General features: G+C 37.3%; 1 protein-coding gene across 1 annotated transcript in view; it reads left to right on the top strand.

Annotated features, from left to right (window-relative positions):
* lrp2a (low density lipoprotein receptor-related protein 2a) overlaps positions 1-13,383 on the top strand; it is a 111,088-nt gene that overhangs the window by 34,453 nt on the left and 63,252 nt on the right. Inside the window, 9 exon segments of the mRNA XM_051905140.1 lie at positions 1,996-2,121; positions 3,534-3,664; positions 4,006-4,143; positions 4,368-4,649; positions 5,555-5,794; positions 6,473-6,592; positions 6,899-7,015; positions 7,422-7,802; positions 11,089-11,337. Of these exon segments, the coding sequence (XP_051761100.1) occupies positions 1,996-2,121; positions 3,534-3,664; positions 4,006-4,143; positions 4,368-4,649; positions 5,555-5,794; positions 6,473-6,592; positions 6,899-7,015; positions 7,422-7,802; positions 11,089-11,337 (1,784 nt within the window).

Genomic DNA, 13,383 nt, shown 5'->3' with positions numbered 1-13,383 from the left:
TATAAATTATTTTTCGAAGTTGTAAGTAAAACAAAGAGTATTGGAGTAAGTTTAACAAGACAATGCTATTTCAGTCTTTCAACTTCCAAAATCCATGTTTAATTCAATGTGTTACTTACCGTTTTTTTTAAATTATTTTATTTTATTACATAAAATTATTTGTAACAGTTTTAAGGCGGGTGCACACTGTGCGATTTTGGCCACGATTTGGTTTTGACAAATTTTGAGAATCCTAAGAGATTCCTATAATCCTAGGCAAAAATCTGTAGTCTTTGATCGCTTGACATGTTCACCAACAGCCGATTAATGGCCGTTGCGATCAAATTTGACTTCCGACGAAATTCTGGCAGTGTCAGAAGATTTGGCGCACAGTCCTGCAGTGTGACTTCTCCTACAACAAACGTCAAATTGTCTTCGTTTTTCAAGACAAGCCGTGATCAAATTTAACGCTAGAGATTTCTTTGTTAGCCACCATTTCAGTCCCGCGTGTAATGCAGCTCACTGTCACCGAATGTGTGTGGGTTGATGATGTAAAACTCCGGACAATTTTTCATGCGCGCGTCCATTTTTAACGCGTCTTGACTGTCGTACAGTCTGACATATAGGACAGCTGAGATCCCACAGTGTGACATGAGGATCATGTTCGTACAGTCTGACAAGCAACAATCGTAAAGGACTATTATAAATCGCACAGTGTGCACCCAGCTTTAGTTGTAGATGATTTAAGCTGCTATTGAATGAATTATATTTATAATCAATATTTGTCTTGCATTGTCTGGCATCTTGGTCTAAACTTGTTACATTATGGTATAAATAATTATTCTATAGTTATGCTGCCTGTCTTTCACCATGATGCCCTAAAATGAGACCTACCTAGACAGCTTACTAGATTCTGAAACAGAATTTTCATTGTCATTGTAGGCTAAAAATTGTGTTCACAAAACATACACCGTCAGACTTTCCTCCTTCATCAAAAAACAAAAAAAAAGGATTGTGATCATGGTTCAAAATCACGGGCACGTTCAAATGTCAACAGGCACAATTCATTGAGCGGCGTCAGCTAGAAACACAGCTCGGGCGAGCACAGCTTTCACCTCACTTCTCTGTTTCCCTAAGACCATGAAAATAAAATCGGGCCACTTGTGTCCAGTCACACCTTTCATAATGCAGGAGGTGCCCAGCCATTCATAGATTGCTCCTGCTTTGAACCTGGCACAGATAAAGGAGTTCTTTATGCCGTGCTAGTGGGACATTTCCAATGGCTTCAAAGTCATGAGGCCTCTGGGCCCAGGAGACTAGATTAGTGCTGCATGAAGGCTGGTATTGTAGTGCACACTAAGAACTTGGCTTAATGGGGGAAAGCCCCACAGAGCGCTTAGATAAACTGTCTACACCTCACCGTTTATAAATAAAACCCAGCGGATGGTTTTGAAAGTGTCCCCACCTATTAATTTGGCTTTTAGTGGGGGCACAGGGTGAAGATTTGTGGTGATTTTGGCATTGTTTCCTCATGCTCATGCTGTCCCAAACATGTCTTTTGACTTTTTGGCCGCTCTTTTCAGTTTAATGAATAAGGACTGGAGCTGTCAAACTCCAAAATGACAAAAAGCACTATAAAAGGTGTATTATAAAAGTGGTCCATGTGACTTTTGTGTGAGGAACAGACTGAAATTTAAGACCGAAACTTTGAGAGAAGGTAGCAATGTCTGATTGTTCAAATTGTCTTTTGAATGTCTTCAAAAGACAAATATATGCTCCACAGTTCAAAAGTTTGAGGTCAGTATTATTTTTTTAAAATTTAAAATGAATACTTTTACTTAGCAAGGACACATTAAATTGCTCAAAAGTGACAGGAAAGACATTTATAACTTTTTATTCATCAAAGAATCCTGAAAAAAGCAGCACAACTGTTTTCAACATTGAGAGCCTGTGTTCATCTGAGGAAAGAAAGTAAAATCATGTGTAAAGCCATGTGTGTGTCTTTGTGCTCGGCAGTTATATTTTCTGGACTGACTGGTACCGTCCTGCGAAGATTATGCGGGCCTGGGGTGATGGGTCACATGCTCAGTCGATTGTAAACACCACTCTCGGCTGGCCCAATGGACTGGCCATTGACTGGAGGTGAGTTGATTTCCCAGAATGAAACTACATCAATATAGCATTCATAATACCACAAACAATAATAATTAATCTCTGTTTCATTCATAAATCTGCCTCTGTCTGGTTTAAAGGGTACATAACACACACAGTTTCGGCCAATCTCATGTTAATCTTGAGTAGTATTGCATGCATCCTTCACATCTCCGAAAAGTCTTTAGTTTTATCATATTTATAAAAGATAGATACGCCGTACCGAGTCTTTCCAGAAAAAAACGAGCTCCTGGAGGCGTGCTGTGGGCAGAGCTAAAGAGTCACGAGCGCGCGCAGTTGTACAATATATTTCAACATACCTTTGATGTTCATTCATGTTTTTCGAGATATAACTTGTATTGAAGAGGAAGAAAAGACTCGCGCTCCGAGCTGCCGCCTGAACTGATCATTACAGCGATCTGACACGTCACATTTAAGAGCGTCAAAACGCCATTTATTGTTTGAATTTCATGATAAAATGGACAGAATTTGAAAACTGAAACTTTAATTTTTATCAGAAGTAATAAAGCACAAATCGTTTTGTGATTATTGGATGGGAGGCGCTACAAATAATATTTGATGTAGGAAAAAAAACGCAGACCTGGCAACCCTGGCTTGAATTACGGGTGATTCATAGGGGTCAAAAAGAGCCTGCTTTAACGTCACTATTTTTAAACTATTAATGCATTAAAATGCAACACAAGAGTGATTTTCTTCACACACAGTATATATGAGTTGCAGTCTGAACACGTCTTTCCACACCCTTTTGATTGACAGGATATAATCGGCCCTGATCATCGTCAGTTTTTAAACAATCGGCCGATGGCCGATAGTAATAGTAATAGCTTTTATCGACCGATACCGATTGCTGGCCGATACATCGGTGCATCTCTACCAAAAACATTTGGTGACATTGTTGAAAAATCTCTCGGCTTCCGTATCCCGAACGAAGCACGTTGATAGGCGTGCTCTTGCTCCCTCTCTAGGTGATGTGTGTGCACGCTTATCAGGGAGAAGTGCCAATACAAGGAATTCCGCCCTTTGTTATGTGATACAGGGCCATACTCGTAAAAACCTCTCAGAAACATTATCCGAAACCGGAAGGAATGTATTTGGCACAGAAATACTCATACATCCAACTCGTGTTTTGAAACTTTGGCCATGTTTAGCATGAGAATGCAACTCTTTAACAGTGTAAATAAGTCAGAATGCATGAAATAGCATTAGACCCCCCCCCACCTTTAACTTCGATGGTTTCCTAAAGCCGTGACTCATCATTCTTTGTTTTGTTGCACGTTCAATGCACACTCACTCCTAATCTCTTTAAAATCATGATCGGACATAATCCTGTTTCTCAGCCTTGACCTAATCCCCTCTCCTCTGATCATGTCTCTGCCTCTCAGTGCCATGCGATTGTATTGGGTGGACGCATTCTTTGATAAGATCGAGCACAGCAATTTTGATGGACAAAACAGGCTGTCTTTGGAACGCATCACCCAGATCTCCCACCCATTTGGACTTACTGTTTTTGGAGGTGGGTTTATTAATATGTGTGTCTGAACTGAGATGCAGCTGAGTTTTAAAAAGCAGTCTAAATTAAACCCACTGACTGATGTAATGTTAATTTTGCCATTCAGTAATGTCTGTCATCATCAAAGTGTCGTCCTAAACATGTTAGTCTCAATGGCCTGTTCTTTGATGATGGATAGTCATTTTTGGTATCTGTGAAATGAAGCTCATTATGCTGCTTCCTTAAACTTCAGTGTAGTTCATCTGTTCGGTGCTGAAAGATAAAAGGGCAGAAGTCAGAGTTCATGGACTGGTATTTCACAGAGATGGCTTGCTCGATTACATTAATGAAGTTTTCTGGTCCAGGTTACGTGTACTTCACCGACTGGCGGCTGGGTGGAATCGTGAGGGTCCGTAAAACAGACGGAGGGGAGATGATGATCATTCGTAGAGGGATCAGCCACATCATGCACGTCAAATCTTTCAACGCTGACTCGCAGATTGGTGAGAGCCACTTTCATCTGTGTATTGATGAATTTACCTTACTCATTTTTGCATAGGATGTAATGTCTCCACAAAGGGATTTTTAAAACACATTTATCCACATAGAGCCAATAAAACAAACAAACAAGCAGCAGTTAGCATACTTCAGTACCATGAAGCAGTAATTAATCAATATGTTAATCAGCAGTATGTTTAATCAATGCATTGCTTTTTACCCCCAACAGGATCTAACTTCTGCAGCAGGCAAACTAACCCAAATGGAGACTGCAGTCATTTCTGTTTCCCAGCACCGTACTCCCAACGAGTGTGCGGCTGCCCATATGGAATGAAGCTGGAAGCGAATCAGCAGACGTGTGTAGAAGATCCATCCAACGAGCCGCCGACCCTCCAGTGCGGCTCAAACTCCTTCTCGTGCACTAACGGGAAGTGTGTCCCTCAGAGCTACCAATGTGACGGCGTCGACGACTGTCATGACAACAGTGACGAGGCCAACTGTGGCGCTAATAGTAATGTTTAATATTTACAATCCATGCAAATATTTATGCACTGAAAGCTGTGTGGTATATATGTAATAATTATAACAATTTTGCTGGCACAACACAGTTATGCAGCGTCCTGAATTACATTTGTGCTGTTGGCAGACATATTTTTTTTTACAGCAACAAAAAGCTCTCGTGGAAAGAATCAGTCAATGTCAAATCTCACCTTCAGACCTTAAATTCTTAATCAACCAGTACATATTAGAAAAAAGGCACGCAGAATAGGAAAAATGTCAAGATAACAAATTATTTGAAATAAATCCTGTGGTGAGAAAAATATGGATCTACCTTTTTAAATCCAGACATGATCAAGTTGTGTATGCAAGGTGTCATATAAGCCATATTATACTGATTCATGAGCATTTACTGAATCAGTATAATATTTGACCAAAAAAATGTCGATACTGTCTAGCTTGTCTGTAAAACATATGTTTTTGGTCTGTCCAATTTTTAATGTCATGAGACAATAATTTTTTATCTTTAAAGGTCTTATTTTGTAAGAAAAACTTTTACAACTTTTATCACAAGTTCATTTAACAAATCTTTCATAGAGCTGTATATATAAAATGTTGCCTTCTTTCTAAGTTGATTATTTTTTTAAAATGTTACTATTTATTGTATTGTTTGTTGAATCTGTATATGTCATGTAATAGAAGGTGAAGCTGCTATGGCAATACATTTAAATAGTAACCAAAGAAAATTACATCATGCTTCATGCATTCTCTGGGAATTGTTGACCTTGACGTTACTATTTGAGCTACAGAAATGCACCCTTTTTTCTTTTTTTTTAGTAATTTTGAATTGAAATAGTCATTTTAATGAAATTTTTCACTTAAACTTGTTATTTTTCCCCCCACTCTGCTGGCTCACAGATAACACATGCTCGCCCATTGCCTTCACCTGTGCCAATCAGCGCTGTGTGCCCAGAAGCTGGCACTGCGACGGACACAATGACTGTTTTGACGGCAGCGACGAGAGGGACTGTCCCACCCAGACCCCTGGCACTTGCCAGGCGGACCAGTTCAGCTGTGCCAACCATCGCTGCATCCCCCGCACATGGCTCTGTGACACCGACAATGACTGCGGAGACGGATCGGATGAGAACAACTGTGGTGAGCTTTGACTCTAAATTCCGATTGGATGAGGTCAGTCCAAATCCGGTTACTAATTACTAATTACAATTACTAATCCGACAGGCATACCAGCCTCCTACGGTTCTCCAACTGACTCAGAAGACGCAGTAATCCAGTGCGGGATATAGTGGACAGTCAATAATTTTAGATAAGCTATGCCTTAGGCTACGTTCACACTGTCAGTCCAAATCTGATTATTTGTGTATCCGATTGGAATCTGATCTAAAATTATTGATGTCCACATTGTGTATCGCAATGTTGAGATCCGATTCGTGTGTCCATGCCGCTCTTTCGTTTTCCGTAATATATGCATTGGTTTCTATGGCAATTTTCTTTTTTGTATGAATGTAGCTTGAAACGGATTTGTAAATCTGTGCACTGACGGTTTTTATGTTTTTATGTATATTAAAAAAAGTCAGAGATCTCAAAATGAACTATTTTTCATCAAATTCTGTTAAAACCAAATTTTATAGCACTATATTCTTACTGTATGTGAAAAATTTGTCTATTTTTATTTTTCTTAAGGTATTTTAAGAGAAACGTCTGAGACAAAGCTGATTCTGAATGAAACATAACTGAGAACCCTATTAAGTCTCTTGAGCTTTTTAAGAGCAACTTCTGAGCAATGAACTTTTCTTGTGGTGTCACTTTCTCTAGATTCTATTGGCACATGCCACCCTGGTCAGTTCCAGTGTCCGGACCACCGCTGCATTGACCCCAATTACGTGTGTGATGGAGACAGAGATTGTGCAGACGGAGCGGATGAACAGGGATGTGGTAAGAGTTCATTCTATGCAGTTAACCTGCAATATTGTTTAGCTTAGAATTGCAGATCTTTATTGCATTGCATGATATATTTTGTTTATATAAAAATCGTAATGGCATTAATTTCTTTACAAATTAAATGTATTTCAACATACCAGTAAACCAGACATGCCCACAAATGGCCGTGCTAACATATGTGAATTCTCTGTGCACACAAATGTATCTTTCACAGTAAAAACATTATAATAAAATCTCTAATGGGAGCTGATTTTTAGTTTTTGACTAAATCTGAGTAATTCTTGTTCTTCTGATCACCAGTATACAACTGCACAGCCTATGAGTTTAAGTGTGCAAACGGGCATCAGTGTGTCAACTCATACTACCGATGTGATGGGGTGTTTGACTGTAACGATCGCTCCGATGAATCTGGTTGTCGTAAGTATTAGCTAAATTACTTTTGAATTTGTCTTTTTAGTTCTGATTATCTTTAGTATGTCTTTCAATTATGATAATTATGTAGGGCATTTCATTACATATGCAGTATATAAATGGGTGAATCTTACAAAAACATTTCCAGTCACTGCGCACCCCAAAATCAAAAGGAAAAAAAAGGCTTGAACTGTAAACTCTCAAGTGTTGGGTTTCTAAGTACATGTTGGTTATGTGTCTATTTAGAATGACTTATGAACAGCAACCTTTTAATTTTGGGTATGTCATTTATGCCCCGCTTGCCAAAATAGGGGTTGCATGGAAAGGGGTTCAACCTCAGGAAGCATTATGCTAACATTTGTCTTGGATTAACATGCATGCATTAACTTAGCATGACCTTTGACCCTTCCAGCCACTAGGCCACCCGGCATGTGTCACCACGAGAGTGAGTTTCAGTGCCAGTCAGACGGCAGTTGTGTTCCCTCGAGCTGGGAATGTGACGGGCACCCAGACTGTGAAGATGGCTCAGACGAGCACCACGTGTGCCCACCGCGGACATGCCCCACCTCGCAGTTCCGCTGCGATAATGGAAACTGTGTTTTCCGTGGCTGGATATGTGATGGAGATAATGACTGTCGGGATGGCAGCGATGAGCGAGACTGTCCCACGCCACCGTTCCGTTGTCCTAGCTGGCAGTGGCAGTGCCCTGGACACAGCGTGTGTGTTAACCTCAGCAGGGTGTGCGACAACACTCCAGACTGTCCCAACGGGGCGGATGAATCCCCTCTCTGCAGTAAGTCATGCCATATGTTTTACTGAGATTCACAGCAGTATGCAAAACATATACGCTACCGTTTTTCAAAGAAGTTTCGTATGCTCACCAAGGTTGCATTTATTTGATCAAAAATTCAGTAGAAACATTAATATTGTGAAATATATTTTACACAATATTATACATAAACATATATGATATTGTGTAAAAGGTAACATATTTCAGTGTCACATGATCCTTCAGAAATCATTCTAATATGCTGATTTGCTGCTCTAGAAACATTTCGTATTATTATCAATGTTGACAATGTTACATTTTTTTCAGGATTCTTTGATGAATAGAAAGCTAAAAAAAACAGCATTTATTTAAACAGCATTTATTAAAAAATCGTACTGAACTCAAACTTCAAACAGTAGTGTATAAACTGTATATCTTGACAGTTTTTGATAAGATTAGACGTTGATGGTTAGCCTTTAGCAATGAGCTCCCTAATGAACATCTCGGCTTTGTTCTAAAACCTAATGAGCTGCCTATGTAGGCAGAAATTCTTAAATTAAATATCATGTTTACTGAGTTTCTGCCTATGTACTGTTGGTAGTCAACCAGAATAATACTTTTACCGCCGCCTTTCCCGTGGCGACAACATTAGGGATGTGTATTTGCTGCCTTTTACCGCCAAGTGACGCTATAATCACAGACTTTAGAAAGTGAACATGTCAGTTAATTCTCTCAAGTATTAAATTCAAGTGAAACATTTTAGTTAAACAAACTCATAATCACAGTACTTAAATGTTTTTAAATAAATGTAGGCGTTTATTATTTGCATAGAATTTAAGCGAAGTAAACGTTAACATTGTGAGCCCAGTTTTTTTTATGTATAATTAGAAAGGCTATGCATGTCAATAGGTTATGTGTCTTCTTATACTTTATGTTCTTTTAATTTGTAGTAGATTTATTAACTGAAATATTAACACTGAAATAAATGAAACTAAATGATCATAAAACTAAAACATTGTAAGGATTTGCTAACCGATGCTTGTGAGCAGTGTTTGTATTTGTGCGTACTTTATGATATTAAGAATGAAATATACAGTAGGTTGTTATGATCAGCATAATTTTCTTTAATAAATAATGAAAACATTTCAGTATAAAAGTGCTACATGAATTGGGCTTTGCATGAGAGTATTGACAGTGTTAAGACGATAGCCTTGTGGGTAGCATTACAACATGTGTCGCGGCTGTGCTTCAAGCGTTCCGAGTTCGAGTCACAGCTCTTCAAACCAACTTCATAATTTTGTCTCTAGTTTTAGTCACAAATAAAAACATTTGAAATGTACATTTATTAATTCGAAACATTTTTCTGAGCTTTGTCATTCTTTGTCATTTTGCGAACGACTTTGAAATGCGACTGATTTATTTTTGCCGTGACAGTAATAGGCATTTTGGTTGACTAGCAACTGTAGAGTTTTCTAAATCGATCTAGATGAGTTTCCATTCTTGTAGGATGCTGCTTATGTAGACAGTGGACAGCAGGCAATATCACAGAGCTCTGGTATTTAAAAATTAATTATTTAAATTAAAATGTTTGGTGTACATGGAATAGAATAATTACTAATGAAGGTTGAAACGATTTCCCAAAAAGTTTAACCATTATTGTACGTCAACAGGACTTAAACAGCCTTTATTTTGCAGATCAATCCCACAAATCACCATTCTGTTTGGTCTCATTTAAACCAGAAATAGAGTGCTAATGACTTAAGTGTTCATGGTTGAAAATCTACTCATGTTCTTTTGAAACATGTTCCTATATTTAGTACAAGTTAAAACCCACAGATGTTGTTGACTAGCACAGAAAATAGTTTTGAGTCATATCTCATTCATAAAATCTTGCAAAAAAAGTGTACACATCACACTTCCAATGAGGCAATGCATTACATTTTTTTTATTTAGAAATGTTCCCTTGGCAACAAACTGAAATAAATATGCTTAAGTTAAAGTACTAAGATAAAACTAAATTGAAATTAAAACAAAAACTAATAAAAATGACAAAAGGACATACTATACTAAAATCCACTAAATAATATAAACTGAAAAATAAAATAAACTGAAATAATATTGGATAATACAAAAATAACATTGGATCGATTCATTTGAATAACATTGGGTTCATTTGAAATGTCTTGCCCTGTAAACTTCAATTGTGAGTTTCTGTAAACAAGATTTTTATAAACTGAGGGATGAATCAAAATTATTTTCTCTGCTAATCAAAAGCATGTCACAAGATGCTGTTGTTTCATGTATTGGATCCAAAACATTAATTTACATTGCAATCTTTTTATTTTGATATTGAAACTATTAAATGGCAATTCATGTGGTCAGTCAGTTGATTCCAATAGTTCATGGATTATTTCAGTATGTTGTCTGTGTTATGAATCCCATTTGTCATCAAATCATGCATGTGTTTAGCTAATCTGGAAATTAACATTGAAATGATCTGTGATTTTCCTTCCATGTTTCCCTCCCTTCTCACAGATGAGCCCTTACCAGGTAGGCTGAATCCCTAATTGCCCACAATCCTCTGCATGATGCACTAATGTATCCCAGTATTTGCCTGGCTGTACTCACTAACCATCCAATTACCATCAGAGTGTCTAAATATGACGAGATTGTGTGTGTTTAGCATTATAGACACTTAGAGATATAGTTTGTAGTACTATTACATGTGTAAGTCCATAGAAATGGTACACAACCACTGAAGTAGCTCACCCAATACCAGTTCCAGAAATAGAGGACAACAGATTTAAACAGTAAACTTTAGGGCTGGGGAATATATTGAATATTCACAATATATCTGCAATGATTTTGTAAATAAAGCAACATCATGAATATTATGATGATTTTGAGGCACTTTTTTGTACATTAGCTCTTTCCCCTCCAGTGTTTTTTTTATAACGTTGCCAGCCAGCACCAGCATTCTTGATCATCCCATCAATGTCGGGGAAAGAGTCAGATTTTCTAAAGACAGTGCCGTTAGATCAGTTTTGCAAATCCTTTTGGTTTTGCATCTCTTATTTGAACTTCAGTAGCAAAAATGACATTAGAGTATGTAAGTTTGATTAGTTTTCCAATTCATTAATTTATGCAATTTTAGAGTAAATGTACAAATACAGAGATTTTTTTAATCTATATTGCCCAGCCCTAGTGAGCATCCCCTTTAATGGTTGTGCTTAGCGTGTTCCCAGAATACCTTGTGTCTTTATGTATGCTTTACGTTGGCATTCATCTCGACTTTTCTGCTTCGTCGTAGATCAGGAGAGCTGCTCGGATAACAATGCGGGCTGCACTCACGGCTGCATCCAGGGCCCGTTTGGAGCCCAGTGCACGTGTCCTATGGGCTACCAGCTGAGTAACGACTCAAAGACGTGTGAGGACATTGATGAATGCCATCCTCTGGGCATCTGCAGTCAGCACTGTTTCAACGAGAGAGGCTCCTTCCGATGTCATTGTCAAGATGGATACACTCTAGAGGCAGATGGACGCACCTGCAAGGCCTCAGGTTTGTGCGTCTCCACTGAGCTTTGGGATCTCTGACAGATATTAGTGGAGTGAGTGAACTCCGAGGGCCAACTGGACCAGCTCAGCTGGGTCTAGTGCAGCTTCTCGGATTACCACAGATAAGACAAATAATATATGTCAGTCACAAACTTTCTTACGGGGGTAATTAGGTGGTAATCACCAAACAAAGGGTTGTTTATGAGCTCTGCCGCTGACAAGAGCCCATTCCCTTGAGATAACCTGTTGAAAAATTCTGTCATCCGATATACCTCGTCTTCTTTCTGAATGTTGCTTTTCAATGGGACTTTTTTTATCCTATTTGGCCATGTCAGATATGTCTTGCATAGTTTTATAACTGAGAGCGGATACATGAAGAAAGTTTGGATTCATTTCTAGTCCTGCTTCGAGGTTATTTGATATATTTTGAGATAAATGTGATCATTGTGTACTTTATATTTTAATCACATATTGCCATCCAAATATGAAGCACAAAATGATTACATGCCAGTCAGAAGTTGGACACAAAAGTTTCTCATGATGGTGAAAGGATTATGCTTGAATGATTGGAATTTGAGGTTTGTATACAAAATGTGCATTTGTATGAATTTCATTACAAAACTAAAATGTTATTTATTTTATAATTGATTTTTTAAAATAGATGAATATGACTGGATAGTAAAAAAAAAGCATCAACAAGGGTGCTGTTCAAGATTTTTGGTCACTTTATTTAACATACTTTCATTTGGGCCATTTCATAGTTTTGATGACTTTATAATTCTTCTAAAATCTGCAAAATAGTTAACAAAAGAAAAATATTGTTTTTTAAAAATGAAAATATTATTTTTAAAAATATTTTAGACATTTAAATATTTAAAAATGTTATTTTAAAGATTTAGATTATGTTTTACAATATTTACAATATATGTAACTGACAGAAAGGCAATGAAATCAAAACATTTGAATGGCAAATAATCACCAGCCAAACTTTTTATAATCATAACAACCCTAATTATTCATTTTGTTTTGTATACAAATACATTACAAAACTAAAATGTATTTCTTAAATATTTTTTAATGGATGAATTTTGATGACTTGATGTGTACCAAAATAGTTACAATGAGAAGCGTTTGTCTGTAAAAAATAAATAAATAAAGTAAAATATTTATGATAGCATTCAAGTTTGGGGTCAGTCAAGATTTAAAAAAAATAAATAAAAAATAATTTAATTGAGAAAAGTAGGGGTGTCACGATATCCCGGTATTGACGATAACCGTGATATTCAAAACATGAAAAATCGAAATATCGTGTTAATTAAGGGTGTGACAATATATTGTGATAACCGAAATATTTAAAATAAATAATACACATTTTAATATGACACGTAAATAATCCAGCGCCAGTACCTGGTTGACATCCCAAAGTACAATAGGTGACAGCATTTCACCTTAACGCTGCCATCTGACATAAAACAGAATGATGCAGCGCGCGCAGCTGCTACTGCCGTGCAAAATCATGTCGTCTGATAAGACAGAGGAGACTCTCTACACAGCAGAGCATGTGAGCAAAAATGTTGTTAGTTTCATATTTATCTTTAAATATTATAATGTTATTTTTTAATTTCATCTATGTTGATTATGAAAAGTGAACAGCACGAGTAAGATAGGATAGCTACATCATAAGATGCGCAACATATCGGGAGACATGGAGTGAGTCAGACATGATTTTGACCACTTCATTAAGTTTTGTTTTGTAGAAAGCCTTTCGTTAAAATGATTTTCATTTTGTATAAATGTTATCTTAATTCTAATCAGTGATTCATCAACCAATTGCCTGGATTTAATACATAAGATGCAAATATAGCAGACAATATAATGGAAGCGCCGGCGCGATCACTTGCTTTGCAACCGAAAGAACCGAACCGAAACTCAGTGTATAGGCTACTTGCCTCACAGACATGAGAAATATATCTATAGAAAGCTTGAAATGGCTACTTTTAAAAGAAACGTTTGAAAAGAAATAAGCTATCTCTCTGATTACGTAATCCGT

The sequence above is a fragment of the Ctenopharyngodon idella genome, chromosome 9 (genome assembly GCF_019924925.1).
Source record: "Ctenopharyngodon idella isolate HZGC_01 chromosome 9, HZGC01, whole genome shotgun sequence".
In the NCBI taxonomy this organism is placed as follows: domain Eukaryota; kingdom Metazoa; phylum Chordata; class Actinopteri; order Cypriniformes; family Xenocyprididae; genus Ctenopharyngodon; species Ctenopharyngodon idella.
This window is presented reverse-complemented; position numbering and strand designations above follow the sequence as displayed.